Source organism: Peromyscus eremicus, chromosome 8b, assembly GCF_949786415.1.
Source record: "Peromyscus eremicus chromosome 8b, PerEre_H2_v1, whole genome shotgun sequence".
Taxonomy (NCBI): domain Eukaryota; kingdom Metazoa; phylum Chordata; class Mammalia; order Rodentia; family Cricetidae; genus Peromyscus; species Peromyscus eremicus.
In genome coordinates, this window is record NC_081424.1 from 34,963,328 (window position 1) to 34,985,296 (window position 21,969).

The following is a 21,969-nucleotide window of genomic DNA, read 5'->3' on the forward strand; positions in this document are numbered from 1 at the left end:
GCAGTGAGAATCTGGCTTCTGAATGGGAGGCAGGTCGCTCTGACTCTTCCTTTGAGAGTCTTAATACGCTTCCAATGATCACATAGGTTGGAGGAGCCACCACTCTGTGTCTTTGGGCTTGACGTAGTCTTTGAAAAGAGTCTTTGTGAGCCAGGTAGAAGATATTTGTCCAGATAGATGTTCAGGTCTCCACACTCAATCAGCTAGTGTAGAGTAAAACAATCAAGGGAAATTTGTGGCCAAGAAAGCAATCTATGCCATTCACAAATCAAACCTTTGGAAATGAGACGTAATATAGTTCTGTGGCCAAAAGTTACTGAATTAAAAAAAAAAAGTCTGAATTTTCATTAATCATTTTGATCTTAGACGTAGATAAGAGCGGCTAGGGATTGCGCATGAAATAAAATACCACGATTGTGGGGTGCCACGGTGCCCTAATGAGGCAATGCTTGGTTGTACCACGTGGGCCCTGGCACAATAGGTGCTGGTTAGTGGTCTGTGGGCAGTGATGCACCCCAGCTCTGTCGGGCAAACCTCCTCTTCTCCATCAGGGCAGAAGACACCCCCAGACGAGGCTTCTGCTTTCACAGACTCTCCAATGACTTGTGTGAGACCTCACTGGTCAGTCCTACACCTACTTTTGTCTATGCTGATGTCGCCACTACAGTGTGGAAGCTTCACCATTGACCGCATAGAGGCCCACGGAGAAAGAGAGAGCTGGTGATTGTATATATGTACATATATATATATATATATATATATATATATATATATATATATATATAAAATTTTCTCCCACTTGGCTAGTCCAAGAGGGAAAGACTTTTTAAAATCCCCACCCACATTCTAAGAGATTTGCACACAAAGGGTGATAGCATGCTTTAGACTTTGGATATTCTTGACCTTGGGAAAACTTTTTTTTTTTTAAGTTTGTAAAGGTAATTACCATTATTTACAGTACCGGAGGCAAAGCCCCACCCTGGGCTTCAGGCCAGGGGATCTTAAAGTAAGAGTGTAGTGGGGTGAGCCAAGTCCAAGACAAAAGCACAATTATGCTCACCTCAGAGCTCACTCTGTTGGGGGGTGGTTAACGAAACACCCACACGGGGGGGGGGAGATGTGTGCGGGGAGGGGGGCTACCTTTGAAGTTCTGCATGCATCTTGAATGGGGTCCCCCTACGGTGTTGGGAATAAAGACACATGCTCCCCACCCTGGCTCTCTTATTGTGTTGTGCCATAAGGAAATGGACTTCCTTCTTAACTTGATTGGCCAATGTAAAGAACTGAACTTCAGATCAAAGAATTTTGGAAGAATTAAGAAAATGGGAAATGCTTAGGAAAAGTGGTACGAAGTTTTCTTGATTTCCCCACAGAAAGGAATGCCAAGTAAAACCTTCAACTCTCTTTTTACTTTTTAATGCCCACGTCACTTTGCAATTTCATTTTCTTTTTGATTCAGGCCAGAGAGGTTTGGGGAAAGATCTAAAAGCCGTGCTTGCGGATGGACTCAGCGATGCCATGACGGATCTGATTCTACAAGACAAAAATCCATGAGCTAATAATATATGGCTACTTGTATAGGATGTCTTCACATTTACTCTGCTATCTTTTTACTTCTTCCTGCCCGGTTAAGGCCAGAGGGAATTTGGGTCAATGTCGTGAATCACTAAGAAGCTTGTGGTAGTTTCCCATGCCTTCACACTCATGATACCACAAGGTATCATGGACCACAAGGACAAATGAGACCACTCAATGACAAGGGTAACGGCAACAGCAGCCTTGGGGTGCAGGACAGGGTGTGGGTTCCCCAAGGGCTATCTCCAGAGATGCTCTTGGGCACTGGCTTCCGAACCACCATAGAAGGTGAGGTTCGCCCTTTAGTTGTGTGATGAAATTCCTAGAAGACAGGATGTAGAAGTCTCTGAGCTCATGGCAGCTCCAGTGAAGCCAAGGGCTAAAGAAGTTTTGGGGTAGTCATCTCCTTCGGTTTTTTCTCACCCCAGATGCGGCCGTCTGGCTGAACGCTTGTAAGTTCTGTACACAGCTTTCAGCTGCCTGCCACATGAGGAAAGGTGAATCATAGCAGGCTGGACTAGAAAGAGCACAGCCCCCACCTGAATCCCAGGGCCCTGGGGAGTCCTTCCAACCACCTGGATCCGAGGCTGAGTCAAGAGACGGGTCCAGGATTTGTTTGTCTTGCTTTTGTTTGCGCCTCTTACCAGTTGGGGTGCAGGAGAGTGTATATAATGCAGGAGATGTGAGAGTTTAATTGGTGGGCTGCTGCAGCTGAGCTCCAGAGGTGGCGAGCATACAGGCAGGAGAGGGAGAGAAGGGGGGGGATGAAGAGACAGATTTCCATAGGAAACTGAGAACCACACCGACCTTGTTATCTTTGTGTCAGGATGTGAATCTATTGCGTGTTTTCCACGTCTCACAATCTCTACACACAATTCATCCTTGGACAGTTTGCTCATATTTAGGAAGTCAGTGTGACTGGGCCTGATCTGCCACTCTTCAGTATTTATTAACCATGGCTACTGTGCGTAGTACGGAAACACTGGGATTAAGGGATGCAAATGTGTCACCACCAAACAGCAAAGCAGCAGGTAAACGCGATGAGACTATTTATTGCCCATGGCGGAAGCAGACCTATGGGGTGACTATAAAGGGGCTGTAGCCTCAGGATCCAGTAATGGGAGTGTGCTAAGGAGGAAGGTTACCCCTTGTCCTTCACCTCCATCAACCCCAGCAGACACCAGTTCCACGGGGCATGAGACACATTGTTGATGGCCTCTTATGACTCATCTCTTTGCGCCTAGATAAGTTTCCTACAACAGGAGAATTGAAGGATATTCGACTCCCACATTAAAGGCTGATGTCAATGTCTCCAGAGCAAGATGCAGTTTCAAGATGCGTTTTGATCAACCTGCTTTGTTTTTGTAGATGGCTGGTTCTGCAGGTGGTATCAGAAATTTGGGAAATATTAAATGTTTTGATTTCTTACCCAGTGTTCAATAGCAGAATGTCATGCATTATCAACTGTGATTAGAACGAGCATTTTGTTTGAGGAAAATACAGTATGTAGTCAGTTTGGCAAACGCCTGGGCAGTAATCGAATGGTTAAAAAAAAAAGGGAATTTTTGAATTTGACAAACAGGAAATCCGATCCTGCCACCCTAGCTTAAAAGTCACACCTTCTCAGACACACTTCTAACCTTGATGAACAGAAGGAGTTTTGCTTTGAAGTGGGAATAATACTTACCTTGCAAACTTATTTTGAAAATTGAGATAATATGTGTAAAGTCCTTGGCAATGAGCTTTTTTTTTTTTTTAAACCAACCTGTGCTCAGTGAATGCTAGCTTTTTTTTTAAAAAATCAGAATTGGTACATAATTATGGATAATTATAATAATAAATACCTTTCCCTTCCCAGCTCAAATGTGACTGTACAGAAGACGGTGAGCTTGAGTAATGGTGATTGTTTTGTGCCTTTAATGGTATACCTGCTAAAGTAGTTAACGATGCACCCATACATGCCCACATATACCAAATACACAAGAATTCAGAAATTGAGGTTACAAAGTGTTCACTGGATGATACGAAAACAAAACATAAACTCACAAAGCCCTGAATTTTTGTAGCGAGATCTCGGATCCAGCGACAGTGGTGCTTTTATGGATCCAGGGTCTTTTCCCTGAGAAAACTACCAAAGCTGCAAAGAAAAGAATAGTCAGGGTGTCAGGTTCACAAGAAGCAATGTACACATTTCAGCAGCTTTAAAAGGCTTTGACCCTGGATGAAAGAGAATGCAAAATGCCATGCAAATTAGACTTAACCTTCTGGCTCATTTGCCTCAATAAAAAAAGCAAAAGACCTAAAAGATTACATCCATATTTGAAGATCATGTTTTTATGTAAATAAGGAGTTGTTCAGAATGTACTAGGTGCGGGAGGAATGCCATCCAAGGTTACTGGCTGGGTGCTCTGAGGTGGAGCCCTAGTTCAGGGGCATACTGAGATGGCCGTCCAGACGCCTTTTAAGGACTTAACTACTGTTCACTGTGTTGATGCTACTGGCTGATGTCAGGCGGAAGAGAAGAAGAAAGGGACCCGAAAGACAGAAAAGGGAAGAGTGTGCAGAACAGAGCAGAGAACAGAAATACCCCGGCAGGTGCAGTTGAAACATTGACACTGTTCTTTTGGAGTTCTTATAGCCTGTGAACTGGGCACGGTGGCACACGCCTTTCATGCCAGCACTCACGAGGCAGAGGTGGTTGGATCTCTGTGAGTTCAAGGCCAGTGTGGTCTACCCAGTGAGAACCTAAAAGAAAAAAGAAAGAAAAAAGGAAATAAACAATATCCTGCAATAGTGGACATATAGGTAGATATCTAAGGACCATAACAGGTACCTAAGAAATGGGTGCTAATGTAGTTATAGTCTTGGTTTGGTGTTACATTTCACTTGATTGATTGGTTGGTTAATTGCTGTGCTGGGCTTTGAACCTAGGCTCTCACACATGCTGGAAAAATGCTGTTCCAGTGAGCTACATTGGGATCGGCATCCAGGTTAGTCAGCATATTATTTTTTTTTACCTCCTGCTATTTTTTGAAATCAGTGGTGAGTTCTGGGCAAACAATGATGTTTATGACAACATTCCTTTTTCAAGTTTCCCATTAGTGTCAGTATCATGTGTAACATGTCCCGATAGGCATACAACACAGGACACTGAGAAAACAATGAGAGAGAAGTCCACTTTCCAAATTTGAATTAGGAATCTTACCACATTCGCTATTAAACTGGAATACCCCGTTCCCCACAGAGGTATTGAGGAGGTCTTCCCTAGCACTAAAATAACACAAGGGCTTGAAAAAGTTGTGTCTTTGGAGGCCTTCCTATGGCAAGGACAGTGGGTTTGCACAGGAAATCTGAGACTGGAGATGCCTTGTTACAGAACACTGAGGTCTTTGTCTGCTATGTGGACCTACTCCAGGTAGCCTTTCCTTCAGATACCCAATTCTCTTTTCTGCTGTCACCTCCAAGACTGGATTTTATTTCAGTGTCCTGTGATTCCAGAGAATACCAGAGTAGAGCTACAGGAATCTCTAAGTCAGCAGGAAAAGTCCAATGCTATTAGGAATAGTTAATGATCATGGATATGGGGTGTCTGGGAAGTTTTAAGACAGGATTTCATTTTATGAATGTGCCATGGTCCTTCCAAGTTGGTGAGTTGGTCTGATGAAATTGTAGGTCAAATTAGAATTGGCTGTCCATTAAGAGATCAACAGAAAGTATAATTTATCTGCATTTGGACAAATCCCCCATGGCTTAAATATATAATGCATAGAAGCAATTTGACTTTTTAAAAATGTTTTTTGTTTATTTTTGAGATTGTAATTGAATTAGGTTTCTTCTTTCCTTTTTCTCCCTCTGGACTACCACATATACCTTCCCAATCTCCTTCAAATTCATGGCCCCCTTTTTTCAGTGTTACTACGTGCAAAAGAAAGTTTTGGAAAAGGTACTTGAATTTTCTATGTACCCCCTTCCTCCTTTGTCTAGAAAACACAAAAAACATTTATCAATGCCCTTATTTGAACTCTGTTACAAGTTCATATTTTAAGTTCTTGTACGCTAAAATATATTCGGCTTAAAGACTTCAATAAGGCCACAAACACCTTTTCATAACTGAGGAGCTGAAGGGGCTACCAATTGACTCTAAAGGACATACGTGTAAGTGTGTCTTGCTGCTCTTTAAACGGGGGGCACCGATTGGCTCTTCTGATAATTTACTTCCATATTTTTCAGATGTCGGTAAAGAGTTTTCCCGTTTGGAAAAAAAAATGCAGCATGTGGGGAGGCCCCCATTCTGGTTAGTAGTTGTTGAGTAAGTCACAAAACCTATGACTGGCTTGAAAACATCGGGGGGTGAAGACTGTTAAGGGGTTCAAGTTTGGTAATGTAGGGGAAAGTTCTCTAAAAACCACTCTGTGGCGGCAATGGCAGTGAACACATGGGCATTTCAGGATCAATCTCCTGGCTCAACTGCACCTAGCATCCAGGAATCAGTTGAATAAATAAATGCAGAATTGCACACAAGTATGTATGCATATCTAAAAGCAGATAGATATGTGAAAATCATTAAAGGTTCTACTTTTTTTTTTTTTTTTTTTTTATGTTTTCAGCACTGGGGACTGAACCCTAGGCTTTGTGTATGCCAAACAAGCGCTCCATTGACGAACTCCATCCCCAGCCAGAGTGCCCTAAATTAGCAATGTATTTAGCAGTTGCAGAGTCCAGCATTTGAGATCTCCCTCAATCATCCACCTTATATTTTGAGACGTGCTATCTCACTGTACCTGGAGTTAACCATTTCGGCTACACTAGCTAGCCAACCCTGGGCTCCACCTGTCTCTGCTTCCCTGCACTGGATTGCCGGTGGGTGGGTGCCACCTGTCATGGCTCTTAGGTGGGTGCTGAGGATCTACATTCATGTTTGTGCAGCAAGCACTTTATACTGAGGCACCTCGGCCCTTGGACTCAGTAACATCAATCGCGACAGCACCTGTAGCCACGCAGGCAGCGATCATTCTATAATCCCGGCAGGAAATGGCAAGGATCTCATTGTTAGGATCCACTTTCACAATAACAGAATTATACTTCTCCGTGCTTTTCACATTTCAGAAGAGGATGTTACACAAATGGAGGCGGTTTTATGTGAGCATCATTCATATGAAAAGGAGTTTTCTAAGAGACTTCCAAAACTGATTCAAATCTCCCATAAGACAATCCCATTATGTCTAGTGCCAAATACATCCTGTGGGGAGGGCTGAGCGGGCTGTATCGTCCCCCTGCTAGGTGACTCAGGAAAATGACATGCACAGCGGAGGGCAAACCAGGTTCACTCCTTGAGCCCAGATCATTTCTACATTCAGGAGAGTTTCCGGATTGAAGGAGGACAAATTGCTCCTGGGGACAGGGCACCCCGAAGAGTCATGTTTGGGAAGAAAAACTATACCTTCCCTTGGCATGCTTGTGGGTCAGCAACCACTGTAGCCTAACAGTCTGTTGCAAGCTCAGTGAATGTTTCAGTTTGCCAGAGCTGTCATGATAAATTAATTACAGGATGTTGCAGAAATGGCACGGCTCCAGCAGCATCTTGCATGGTTTAATATAGACCCATTTCCCCATTTCAATGTATTTGTGGTTAGATAAATCCTCAGAAATTTACAGCTGCTATAGACTAGTTTATTATGTAGTCTGCCTGCACACATGATAAGTATGGTAAGAATTGTTCTTAAAGTGTGAGATTTGACTGACATTCCTTTACCACCATGGAGGCACTTCCTTATTGAAAAGGAGGATCGGCCGAGACCTCTGAACGTTAACTTCTGTGCAGCACTCAGGGCTGGTTAAAAGCATGGCTGCCTAGCCACCTTACACTGACTACTAGTTCAGAAAAATTATGTGAGACATTTATATCTGTTCACATCCCTGTGAACAAATTTAGCTCACAAAAAAGCCAACTGATTCTCTGCTAAAAACACCAAAAACTGAACTGAATCTACCAAACTTTTCTCCAGGGAACCCTTCTTCCTTCACTATATTTTTTTTTTAAGCTTCAGTTTTTTTTTGTTTTTTGCTCTTTCAACAAGTTATCTTCCTAGATGTCTTGCTGTTTACCCTTCCCACTCTTATGTTCATTAAGCAAACCACCTCCATGCCAAGAACATCTAAGACTCATCCTTTGATTGGCAGTTGTGAGTTTAAGTCTTTAAGGACATCGCTCCTAAATTTTCGTGTATTATATGCTCTCTCCATTCTGGAGAAAAATTAAATGATAAATTAGGAAATGAGTCAGAGTACACTAACACTATCTCGTTCAGTACTGTGAGAGTCGACACTGATGTATGCCAGCAGCTAAGGCATTTTGACTTAAGCAATGAGAATTGGAAAAGGAATTATGAACTATGACATCTATGCCTCCCTTTTTAGATTGGAGAAATAAAATTGTAGGTTCTTGTTAGTAACCACCTCAACTTTTTGAGGCAAAACTAACCAATGCAAAAACAATGTGAACTTTGAGGTATTGAAGAACAAGATTAGAAAAGGGAGGTGCTCACAGACTACCCTTAGATGTGAGGGGGATCCAAAGATGGCATCCTTTGCATTTACAAAACAATTTTTTTTATGTTATCCAGTTCCCGCCTTAAAGCATTCCCTATTCAGCTGAATAATTAGAGCAGAAGGAGCCGATGAATGAAGTGCCTCATTACCAACTTTACTTCCTGGGTCTCTGCAGAGAGGAGCTGTCTGCCTTGGCCTCCTTAGCCCATTGTTAACCCTAAGTGATGCTGACACACTCAATTCTCCTGCGGATAATTGGATCCATCCATAGACTGAGCTCTTCAGTCAACACGACCTTGTGATTGACAGTCTGCTTGATTTTTTATTATGTTCTATATGACTGAAAAGGCACCTCTTCTGTTTCATGAATAAAATGCTACTGTCCACGTAATTAGTTTGGTTCTACAGAACCTAGTTCCTCAGGAGATGTAAGAACTACGGTACACTAAGGAGTTACTAAGAATGATTACAGGACACACAAATGACCAGTTTTAGAAACGATTTTCCCTTAGGTATGCACACATTTCTAGACCTGGGGTGGAATGTGGTTTTAGTCACTCCCACATGTGCAGGTGGCTCCAACTTTAAACGCTGACTCGGTTTGTCCTGTCCAGCACTTGAGGACCTGCCATGGAGTCTACTCCTTCCATTTACAGCTAGTATGGGCATTTACAGGCTCTGCACACATGGGCAAGCGACGGAACTTTCAGAGCCTTGTGTTGCTTATTTGCAGAGTACGCAAGTCTTGTGTACCTCGAAGATCTGACGGAAAGAGAAATGGAGATTATGTGTAATAAAAAAAATGGAGATCTGGGAAATATTTCCTGTAGGTAAGTTCAACTGGGTAAAAACTGATACCATAATGTTGATTTAAAAATGTTTCCACTATTTAATCAATACACAGGGACCTCAGATGGAAATTAATTGAAAACATATAAGGATATCATCACTAATTTTTTTGTTATCATTTTTATATTGTTCTTACCATCTTAAAAATACTTGATGCGGGACAAAAGCAACATGTCAGACTAAGCTATAGCATGGTGAGTTCCAGATCCAGTGTGTTGAAATTCCTAATGAGAAAATGTCATGAAGAACCAAATTTTACAATAAATTATACATAAAATTAGAGTTAAGAACATGCTTTTATGGGTCATAAACCATACACAGAATTTTATATGTAGCAAGTGTTAGCCCTTTAAAATATTAATTTCAGTTAAAACGTTCATTTTATGCCCAAAATTTGCATTTTTGTTGTGAAGATTCCATGATAAAAATCTTTTAAAAACTTGATTTTTTTTTAGGTGGCTGAGGAGATGGCTTGGTGGATAAACACTTGCCATGCAAACATGGAGTGAGTCTGGATTCCCAGCACCCACGTAAATGTCCCCGGGTGGGTGTGCCAGCCTGTGTACAGGCGCACCGCCACACGTGAAAGCATGCATACACACATGCCTCCCACACCCATGAGAAACCTATCTTGAGTTTTTATTGTGTTATTAAGGTTTTGCAGATCTTATTCACAGTATAGTTTTGATACTGCAGATACTGTGATACAAAGATTGTGCCAAACTGTTTCCTGAACAAGCAGTACGCTAACATCCAATAATTTCATAGTTACAATAAAAAACAAATGATTGCTAAAAAAAAATAAGGTGCTATAAGTCAAGTGGCTGTGGTGTCTTAGTTCATGAAGCAGTATGATCAGAACCTATTACTTGAGGGCACTGTTAAAGTGCATCCCCAGTTCTTAGAGGGTCTGCTGAAGACACTACTCAGTATCTTCATGAATGTAACCTTAGACCTACAATGGCAACCAGGCAGCCGACGGTAGGACTGGGCTCCGAGTAGAGGCAATGTTTGCTGGCACAGGACTCATGTATTCCTGTTGTCTTCAGTAGGTGCAGTATCAAATAATCCTTCAACTTTTCATGTGAACAAAGATCTTAGCAAATGCTCAGCTCCTCCAATATGTCTTTTCATTAGTCTTGACTTGAAGTATTGCTACAACTTGTTGAAATGCTTTCTGCTGAATTTAAGGCCCAACTCAAGAGAACTGACATTCATCTCAAAATCATGAGCTGACCCATATGAATGCTGGATGACCAAAGAGGGTTACCTGGAATTACAGTCTCAGGGACGGAGATGGGGGATCCTTATTGGTGAGCTGGGTTTACCCAGAGACCCTGCCTTGAAGAGAAGGTAGAAGAAAGATCGAGGAAGATTCCTGACATCAACCCAGGGCCTCGACACTCAGGCACAAATGCACACCTTCATGCCTACACATATGCACCCCCACACGAACACACACACACACACACACACACACACACACACACACACACACGGCACACATTCAGAAATGAGGAAAATTAAAAAAAAAAAAACCCACGAGCTGAAATAGTAGGGACACATATCTTTATTACTTTTTAATGTTTTAAGCATCACACTCACAAGACAGAAAGCAAAACATGTACATACAGAGTGACTCAGCTGCCTGGCCCGAATGCACCCAGAGCACGGACACACACAGCCAGAACAATGCCTGCCTGGCACTGGCAGAGGAGCCTGGGTGCTGAGCGCTGTGGGCTTCGGCAGTTTTCAGTGCCACTCCATGCTTTGGAAAACTCCTTTTAATAACAACAACACTACAGAGGTTCCACAGCAGGCTCGTGTTTACCACTTCTAAGCTTCTACAACAACATGTGCAGGGAGAGAGCCCCATCTCTTTGTACTAGAGCTGTTTCACTCCGGTACATCTGGACAAGTTTACACCTCAGTGCTCAACACAGTTTTTCTCACTTCTTATTTCAATGGAATCAATTGTCGACTTTGGTAAATAAGTTTTTCTAACTTTACCACAGACTTTGACCTTGTTGAGGTTAACTGTTCTACTGACAGACTTATCACATGGTTGAAGACAGGGAAGAGTCAAGGAAAAACAAAAAAGGATGAAGTTCTCTGTTACATCCAACTTCAAATCATATGGCCATACGGTATGGCATTGTTATTCTGGAAATAAAGACATAAATAATGCTGTGTAATAATTTAAAAATAAATATTCAGACTAAAATAAATACTAAACACTTTAGATCTGTAAATTACTTATATGCTTAAATATGAACTGCCTTTAAAAACGGAAATAAATTTGGTATACTAAATCACTAAATCCAAAATCACTCTTAGTTTAGGTATGTTGAGTTACACATAAAATTCACTCAAAAGCAAAGTAAACATTTAGTTCTTATAAGCAAATTGTTTCTCTGACTGCCTTTGTTACTGGGGCAGTGTGAATACACAATATTCAGAAGCTGCTTGTCTTTTACACACAGTTAGCTTTGAAGCAGATGCTCTGCATTCTGAGCAGGGCATCACACCTACAGCCACGTCACAGACACAGTTACACTGGATGACGACTTAGGGAACAGGTGAACAACGCGCACACTTGTATTCACATTTGCTGAGTAGCAGTTCTGCAGTTTCTTTATTGGTTTTTCCAATAGCAGCAAAATCATTTTTATGCAGTTACTAATAGCACAGATACGATACTTTGACCAATAACACTCACAATGGTTTACAACAATTATGCCCAGAGGGCCACATTGATTTTTTTTTTTTTTTAACAGCCAAACTTCACTTCAGGTTTCTCATAAGGTTGGTCAATAAATAGTGGATACTTCTTTTCTTCCAGAATCTAAAGAGAAACCCATTTGGCTTGGCTTTTCATTTTATTTCTGCTCATCGGGTTGCTTCTTGGTTCTTTTCCGACTTTTTACTAGGGAGAAAAGTACACAAAGATAGGAACAGAGTCTTCCGGTTATAACCTGTGCAACATTGCAAGTAAGAAACCCGCCAACAGCCCCCATGCTAAACCCAGGTTCTATATTAACTCAGCTTTCTTAGAGTTTGCCCCTCAACGGTGCTGTTCCCCTCTCTGTATCGTCAGCAACTGTATTGGCTGTCCCTGCACTGACAAGCTAACCAGAGCGAAAGAGAAAACTGTCTCAAGAGCAGATGCGACAGCTCTGAAGAGATCTCGCAGGGTGCTGGGAGCAGGCAGTCTGTGCGGGTAACGTTCTTCCTTTGATGGGGAAAGATTCTTGTGGAGGACATCTCAGTTTGATGATTAGAAAGAGACAGACCATCTGCATCAGGAGTCTCTCATTTACTCCACTAGTGTGTCTAATTTTCAAACTGGGCTAATTATAGTTTCCAAACTCCATGAACCAAATGAGACAATGTGCATTTCATCTTTGATTGACCATGAGAGTGATTGCTAAGCTAACCATGGGTCTAGATACAATTTGGGGATAAAACAAATTAAAGTATTACTGAAAATCAAGAGCCGACATACAGAGGTTGCTTTCTTAGAGACCACAGTGGGCATCAACAGCTCATGTGTGATGAAGCGTGGGGCTCATCCTGGACTGCTCTGTGTCACTCACAACTCATGTAGCACTGCTGCATCTCTGGACTTAAACACGTCTGACTTCCCGCTAACCCGAGAGGCTGCAACACTGGATTGTCTTAGAAACAAGCTGTAGCCTTGGAACAATGGCAATAGGTCAACTCTGCTGATCACCTCTGAGAAAAGTGATGACTGACACACTGTGGCAGGCCAGGGCAGAGGCTGGCGACTCCCCACTGGCCCTCCTGGGAGCCCAGGAGGAAGGCACACACTTGGGTTTGTGTTCAAAACACAAGTACGTCGTTACGTGGTTATGTTATTTATTTTTTTTCCAAATAAGAAAAATTTACATACAAGGTTTGGAAAAATTCTGTAATTGGCTCAGGTTTTCTGATTTTCAATTTGTTAAATGTAATTACACAGATAAACTCCTGTTGCATGTAGAAGCTCAGGAAGAGAGTCAAGTGCAGCTCACGAGAACACTGAAGTTAAGTGTGAAATGGAACAGCTGCAACATGCCAGGATACAACAGTAACAGGATGAGTCAGAGAAGTCATTTCTCTTACCACACGTCATCAAGGGGAGAACGGGAAAACTGTCTTCCAGGTAGAGGCTGATAAAAATGGGGAAGAGCAGAGCAGAGGTTCAAAGAAAGGCAGGGTCCAAGTCACACAGAGACCCCACCCTGTGAAGTGCAGCGAGGAGACGAAAGGTCTCAGAGGACTAAGACAACAGAACAACCCAGAGGAGGGGTTCATGGAGACAGCAGGACATAAGAAAGACAGAAGGGGCGGTGACAAGGGGACACACGGCTGGAAATCAGCGAGATGGCTTCTGCAGGTGCAGAAGATGTAGGGCAAGCTGGCGGAGTCAGGGAGAGAGCACTGTGAGAAGTAAACAGACCCCAGGAGAAACCCCAGAAGTCTAGAAAAAACTGAAGCAGTGGTGAAGAATGTCTTTAAGGGAAGTGATTCAGAGCATCAGGAGGAAGGAACAGGGCAAGATGTGCAGACCGCCCTTGCGCGGGAGACAGGGTCAGGAGGAAGGGACAGAAGAACAGTCAGGTGTGCACCACCGGCTGCTCAGAGGACAGCGGGACACTCGGCTGTTGACAGACAGACCAGGGACAGCAAAGCTGAGACATGGTCTAGCTTTGCTGAACGCAGGGAAGAGGTCCCATCCCATCTAAGAACACAAGCCGGAGTCCGAGCCCACTCCTCTGAGGCATCTTCATACAGAGTATGCCCACAGCTAACACAGGAAGAGAGAGGCAAACTGAAGGCTTGAAAGAGCCACTTCAGACAAAAAGAGAAAGGAAAATCTGTACAGCAAGATTATGAAAATGAATATGAAACTGGGCTAACGTTTGTGTAAAACAGTGAGATCCAGCAGCAGGCTGGGCCTCATGTCATTAAGAAACTGAACCTGGTACACACTTCACAGGTTTGCCTCTGTGCTGAGACCCATGCTAAGTGGTGGGGAGCAAAAATGCCCCGGAGGCATAGAACCTGCAACTGCAAACAGCCCTCAACTTGGAGGCAGAAAAACACACCCCACTTAAGGAGTTCTATTACAAGACCGTGGGCCTTGGGTCCTTGTGTAGAAGGGAGAGATCGTATTAGAAATTTCTGGAATTCTGTTCATTTTGGAAGGAATGTTAAAGGAGTATGAAAATGTTGAGTAGAAAAAAAATCAGAAAATACATGGATTAAAAATGAAAACAACCAGCACAACTTCAACACTTAGATAACATTTGTTGATATCACTATTCAACACACTCGTCAACTATTTACAGCTGTGTTCTAAATTTATCAATCACTTCCTTCTACTCACAATTTTGTCCTAAGAATAATGAGAACCTGACAATCTATAATACAAGCATTTCACAATTGATCAAATTCCCTTTAGAAGAGCAGAGTCCCCTGGAACAACTCTGAATGTTATCTCCTATTGTCCCCGTCCCCAGGTGGGCTCAAACCACCAGCCTCCCTACTGACAGCCAAATCAACTGTGCCAGCAAACTGAGCTTGAGATATTTTAACCAAAGCTTTGCTCATAAAGACTGAGTTGAATTTTTTAAGCATCTACTTGAAGGCATAGTCTTTTCGCTGAATCTCTCCATTGTCTTCAAAACCTCTCCTACTGTCAGGTCAAAGGACATTAGTATTTTGAGAAGTGTTTTCACTCATTTGTCCAGAATGGCTCAAGTGAATCTTCCTCCTTAGAACACCAATCTCTGGGATGACAGACAAACTCCATCACATCTGGCTACATAAGAATTTTACGAACCATACACTCTCACAGGTTCCCTGTTATGGAAATAAAAACAAGCTTCCTACCAAACTCTCATCCATGAAGAATGAATGGATTGTACACATGGACATACATTTAAGAGGTTAACCTACCTCCTTCTATTGTCATAAAAATTATATTCCTGCCGGGCGGTGGTGGCGCACGCCTTTAATCCCAGCACTCGGGAGGCAGAGCCAGGCGGATCTCTGTGAGTTCGAGGCCAGCCTGGGCTACCAAGTGAGTTCCAGGAAAAGGCGCAAAGCTACACAGAGAAACCCTGTCTCAAAAAACCAAAAAAAAAAAAAAAAAAAAAAAAAAAAAAAAAATATATTCCTAAATTTTGAGACTGGCTGTCATTTTGTGATGAAAATATTACCCGATTCAGTTGTTTTACTTTTCAATTCATGAATCTGATCACTACTAATGTAAACACTCATCATTTTTATTACTGAATACATTTACTGTTTTACTAACATTCCCTATGTCCTTCACCAGTTTTCTTAGTGATATATTTCTTTTTTTGATAATTTCTTGGAGCTTTCTACATGTAGCAGGTACAAATCATTTAGGTAAAATTCTTCTCCAGCCCAGCTATTACTGAAAAACTTTACTGGCCCATATTTCCATTTTCTAAAATAGATTTATTTTTATTTTATGGGTATGAGTGTTTTGCCTGTATGTATGTATGCATGCATATATGTATGTGTGTATATATGTATGTACATATGTATGTATGTACATCATGTAGTACCCGAGGAGGATAAGAACAGGGCATAGGAAAACCTGGAACTGGAGCTACAGACAGTTACAAGCTACCGTGTGGGTGCTGGGACCTGGACCTGGGTCCTCTGCAAAAACAGCAAGTGGGCACCACATTTTTCATTGCTGACATGTGTGATCTTGAAGTTCCCATCACATAAATCCAAACATCTGTTTCAAAATGATTCTGAGCTGGACACAGGGGCAGGTGGCTGTACTCTCAGGTTCTTAGAAGCTAAGGCAGAAGAATAGCTTGAGCCCAAGAGTCTGAGGCCAGTCTAGGAAACAGAAATGTCCTTTCCCTACAACACAAAACACCACCACGACCACCACAACAAAAACAACCAAACAAAGATCCCCAAGCAAAACCAAAAATGGTTTCTAATTCCCACATCATGCTTATATAAAAGCTGTTCCCAGGGTTAATTAATTATTCAATCTAGGTTTTCTGTACAAGTAGACTTACTTATTTTTTTCAAATGAAAAAAGTTATGCTAACTCTGAATCTAATTCTAGAAGGTAATAAATGTAAGCTTGTGGGTGTAGTTAGGGCTGTAACACCGAAACATTTTTATTTCCACAGACAAACTACTTCTGCCTATGGAGAAAATAAACCCCCGACAGGCTTCCTCCCATTTCTTATGCTACCCACCCGCTACCATCTTCCAGGGGCCTTTCTCAGAGGTAAACGTGGTCCAGCTGTCCAGTTTAAAATGTAAGTCGGGCTTGTCTCCTCAGGACCCCAGCCCCCTCCCACACCTGGAAGGGCTCTCACCTCTCGGTTTGCAGAGATGCTTGTCATCTCCTGTATCAAGACCTCCACAGCCTGAGTTTTCTATCAATTGCTAAACAACTGATTTCTCTGTTTACAGCCCAGAATTTGGGAGAGAAAGAAAGACTACTCTGGCCGTCTTTTCCTTTCAGGCTGAAGACAGTCTAAGCTATGTTTCTCGGACTCCATCAGCACTTCCTCCCAGGCTCTAACAGGCTCTCGGCCGCCATTCCCGACAGACAGACACCCCTCAGTGCTCACACCAGCAGGTGTGCTCTTCTCTGGCCTCTGTCACTGCTGACCAGGATGACGCAAGTCCTTTTCTGCTCATGAAGGAACTTTCTTCCGATTTTCCCTCACGTCTAACTTCTCCTGTTTTCTCTCCCCTGACTTCTCCTGCTGTCTCTCACTTCGGACTCTGCCGACTGTCCCTTACCTCTATCAGGGTGACTTTTCGGGCCGTTGGCTCGCTTTTCTTCGCCTGCAGATCTGCTTTGTGTCCTCGGTCCTCCCGGCTCTGCTCTTTGCCCTTCTCAGTCCTACAGGAAGGAGAGATTGTAAACGAGGGGCCAGTGAGACAGCTGCTCTCGGGGGTTAGATAAGGCTGGATCCAGGGAAGGGACTGGGGGATGGACAGGGATGATAAGTGGGGAACCTGAGAAAAACCACTGCGGGAACCACAAGAGGGACCATCCAAAGGAGAATGACAGACAGGTTCTATCACAGCCACGAAGGGACGAGAACGAAACAATTCTGTTTCTGAAGGAAACATAGATGCCTCGGGAAAACTGGGAAATATTATCAATGTAGATGGAAAAACAAACCTATACTTTTGCAGGATATGTCTTAGTGAGAAAGGAAGGAGTGGAGGATGTTCCTATCTGAGTTTAACACACCAAACTGCAGCAGGCCATGAAGAACTCAATGGTAATAGCAAAACATACACCATGGTTTGCTGCAGCACAGATTATGTTAGAAAAAAGAATGTACAAAATGAAAAGAGAGACACTGAGGAACCAGGAGACTAGTCTTTTCTCTAAGTATGTACTGTACGGAAGGAAGGTGGGAATATCCTAATCAGAGCTTTAAAAAGATAGAGGAATTTAGAAATCGAGTCATTAGCAGGAATGACAGTGTGTGCGCAAAGCTGCATGTGCATAACTCACGCTCAGGCTCTAGCTCTCAATGGGACTGTATTTGGAGATAAGGAGGGTGAGTAAGTTCCTACGGTTTTATCCAGTGAGGACAAGACCAGTGTCTTCAAAGAGAGAGACACTAGAATGTGCTTGCATGTGAGAACATAGTAAGAGGCAGCCACGGGAAAGTCAGGAAGAGAGGCCGTACTTAGAAGGTGTGATGCACTCCTGAAACCTAGTCATAATAGGTCTGGAGAGAGCTCAGTGGGCACCACACTTGCTAGTCACACTTGTCAAGTCTGACAGCCTGAATTTGATTCCCAGAATCCACATGGAGAAGGAAGTAACTTACTCCTTCAAGTTAATCTCTGAATTCCACATATACCATGGTATGCAGAGGCCTCCTCCAAAAATAGAGGAATAAATGTAGAAAAAAAGTAAGAAAAGTCTTTCAAGTATTAGAAATGTAAAACATTATTTAAATAGATACTTATTTCACCAAAGAAATCATAAACATATATAGACACACACACACACACACACACACACACACACACACACACACACACACAATCATGCTTGACATCATAAGCCATTAGGGATAAGGATACACAAATTCAAAGCACATGAAATACTTCTTGAGTTGGAATGGCTGAAAGTACAGCCTGACTACATGTAGTACTGGTCAGGAAGCACAATTCTTTTACATGCAGGTAAGCCTATAAATATGAGATGATATAGAAAATGTATGGAAAACAATTCCAGCCACCCAAATTCTAGTTATTTTACTCAATAAACACGAATGCAAATATCTATACGATGACTTACACAAATATTGGTATTTATAGTAGCTCCAAACTAGACAACTCAAAGGTATATTAACAGGTAATGAATAAACAAATTATGGTACTTGAAACTCTGGGAGGAGAGAGAGGTCACTGGTTGTCAAGGGATAATAGTTACAGAAAGGAAGAAATGAAAGAACTGTAAAAAGAATGAGAAATTCTTTAATTGTGGTGATGGCTCATGAGTGTATCTACTTAAAATCTGAAATGTATAAGTAAGTTATTTATTATATATCAAGTCTATTTCACTAAAAGTGTTACAAATACATCTGTAGATACAAAACCAGACCTATAAAAATACATGTGTGAGTGTTTACTTGTGTGGGTGTGTGTGTTGACTTGTGTGTTGCTGGGTAAGCACTTGTGGGTGCATATGAAAGCCAGGGTACAACCTTAGGTGGCGTGCTGGTTAGTTTTATGTCAATTGGATACAAGGTAAAATCATCTGGGTGGAGGGAACCTCAATTAAAAAAATGCTTCCATAAGATGGGGCTGTACACATGTATACAAGCCTCTAGACCATTATCTTAATCAGTGATTGATGGACGGCAGCACTGTGGGTGGTGCCGTCCCTGGGCTGGTGGTCCTGGGTTCTATAAGAGAGCAGATCGAACAAGCCACGAGGCGCACACCAGTAAGCGGCAGTCCTCCAAGTCCTCTGCACCAGCTCCAGCCTCCAGGTTCCTACCCTGTTTGGTGGTGAACGGTGTTGTGGAAGTGTAAGCCAAACATACCCTTCTGTTTGTTTTCTTCAGTTTTATCACAGCGACAGTAACCTGGCCCAGGACAGGTGTCATCCTCAGGAACACTGTCCATCTTCCTAGAGACAGTCTTTCATTGGCCTGGTGCTCACCAACCAGGCTGGACTGGCTGGCAGCAAGCCCCAAGGACTCTCTCTCCACCTCACCAGCGTTGGGATTACAGGCATGTGCTACCATGTCTATCGTTCTTTACATGGGTCCTGGGGATCAAACTCAGGCTTCTGAGGTAAGTACTTAACTGACTGAGGTATTGCCCCAGCCCAGTTCTGACTCTTTCTCACCAACTCTACTGCTACCACACTTTCTCTAGGTATGGCCAAATCTCCTCTGGATACTTTCAATATTATCTTAATAGCCTCTCTGGTTTCATCCTTACCTGTTATCACAGGTCTCTCTCTTCACTCCCTCTTTCCTATCTTCTCTTCGTATCGCTATTATAATAAACCATTTCTGTGCGGATGCCACCTCGCTGCCATGGAGGTTTCTCTTTTATGTCAGGACACAGGGTGGCCCCAAGGGGCAGGTCAGAATATTAACTAACACTAACCTGTGCATAATTCATAACATTGGCGCCCAACTTCGCCAGGCAATCCCTCTGCCTTCTCCTGCCCGCTGGCAGTCTGACAAGGTCTGGGACCCTGTACTACCCAACATTTTTTCTGCTGGAGCACTGTCAAAGACTCTTCACTTTACTGGATCAATATGATTTCTCCCTTTCCTTCTGGCCATTTTCCCACAAGTGAGGATTCCACTTGTTTTGCTTGCTGGTACTACATGTCTTTCGAGTTCTAAAATCCTCGGGCCTGTCCCTATGCATATGGACACGGCCTGTGCATACTCAATTCCACAGCCCACAGCCTTGTTTTGATGGTCCACTGGTTATCTTGCGCTGTTATCATTGGCCCTCACTGACCCTCTGGGACGCTGGAGGTCAGTCTGCTGTGGAAAATGTGGAAAAATGTGCCTACCCCATCCCAGCTACATCCTCATCACCATGCCGTGCATGCTGCAGCGTGGGAGGGGGTCCCTCTCTCCTGCCCGGCTGCACTGCTACTCTGTTTCCCATTCCCCTCCACAGCACCGCCACTGAGCTCCAATACATTAACCGTACAACTTTCCCCAAAAAACTTTCCTCCATCTTTCTTTCACAAAGTCTATTTCCTGTGTGCAAATGGAAATGTAGGATTGATATGGCCATCTATATTTCTTTCTGACTAACTTTTAAATACTTCACTTTGTATGTTTCTTATCTGTTCAGTTTATTTTGAAAAAAAAAAACAACTACATGAACATATTTCAGGCACCATATTTGATAGGGGTGATCATGTGGTCAGGTGGCGCTATCATAAATAAGGGCAATCACGTGGTCAAGCCGCCATCTTAAATAAGGTCAAAATGGACAGGTCATGTGACCTCACTGCCATCTTTACTAAGGGTACCAGGAAGTCACTTCCTGATTCAAATTATAGGTGGTCACCTGGCATAGGAGTCATTTGGCCAGGGCGGAGGTCCACTTGTGGCCTGGCATTCCTTCCTCCTTGGCCGCTCCTGTGGGCGTGGCTGGAGACATAAGTACTCTCCTTCAGCAGAACCACATGCAGGTGGTATTGTTATATTAAGATTTTAAATTTCAGATTTTAACATTAATACAATTCTGATACACCTGTGCCCTGTTTCAGCTTGAAGCAGCTATGGAGAACAAGTTGTCCTGTGCTCCCTGTTCCCAGGATAGGCTGGAGGGCTAGGTTAAGGATGGAAACCCTGACATAGGGGACAAATTGGCAATCTAATGCCCATTGACATACCAGGAAACTAGACCCAATATTGTCAATTGGCATTTATTAATTAAAATGATTCTGCAATAAGATAAGACACTTGACCTTCATGCATAACAAAAGAGGTATTATATAACCTTAAGAAATTATTATTTTGCTGGGCAGCAGTGGCGCATGCCTTTAATCCCAGCACTTGGGAGGCAGAGACAGGCGGATCTTTGTGTTGAGGCTAGCCTGGTCTACAGAGCAAGATCCAGAACAGGCACCAAAACTACACAGAGAAACCCTGTCTCAAAAAAACAAGAAAAACAACAACAACAAAAAAACAAAAAAAAGAAAAGAGATTATTATTATTTCTACATAAATCACAAGCCCCTTTTCTCCTGTCCCCATTCAGCCTTGGAATCTTTCCCCTGTTACTCTTCTTTGCCTTCTCAGTAGACAGCTTAAGAAATGATTATTTCTATATAAGTCTTTCAGGATTATAATCTGGCTGCAATCAAAGATCAGGCCCCTCATCCTTGCTAACTTCATTAAACTGTAACTAACTGGGAAACCTGTATATTCAGATTTAAGTCATATATATGCTCTCAAAGTCATAAATACATCTAACAGATTTTGTTCCCTCAGTCCTCAAACACCTGTAGAGATCTGAGAATATGGCATTTAATATAAAAACTTTTTATGATAAAGAGGTATGTCAGCTCCTGGCAGCATCCTGTATCTCCTCCAAGAAGATGGATGGCCACAGAAGAACTTCCACCAAAAGTTCATGGCAAGGCTGGCCATGCATCGAGAAGCTGAGATCCTGTCCAGACTGTGAATAAGTGGAACAATGGAGGACCGAGTGCCCCATACTGCAAAGTCAAGGAGGGTCAGTCTCCCCAAATTTCTACCTCACAGAAAAATCAAAATCTGTCAGATCTTCTGGGCCTATCAGCTGAACAAGCCTTGGGGCTTCTGTCCCCCCAACAACCACGGAGAGATTTGGGATTGCTGCCTAGGTAGCTAGAAAGCTGTCTCATTTCTTCTTAAATTTATCCTTCTCAGATTTGATGGTGTTTGATAACTAGAGTATCAGTTTAACAGCCCCAATC

General features: G+C 42.7%; 1 protein-coding gene across 3 annotated transcripts in view; it reads right to left on the minus strand.

Annotated features, from left to right (window-relative positions):
* Positions 1-10,520: 10,520 nt before the first annotated feature.
* Positions 10,521-21,969, minus strand: part of Ahi1 (Abelson helper integration site 1) — a 150,308-nt gene continuing 138,859 nt past the window's right edge. For all 3 annotated transcript variants that reach the window (XM_059272672.1, XM_059272670.1, XM_059272671.1), the window contains 2 exons: positions 16,792-16,894; positions 10,521-11,899 (listed from right to left, as the gene is read on the minus strand). In XM_059272672.1, coding sequence (XP_059128655.1) covers positions 11,897-11,899; positions 16,792-16,894 — 106 coding nt within the window. In that variant the 3' untranslated portion in view covers positions 10,521-11,896. The remainder of the gene's footprint in view (positions 11,900-16,791; positions 16,895-21,969) is intronic.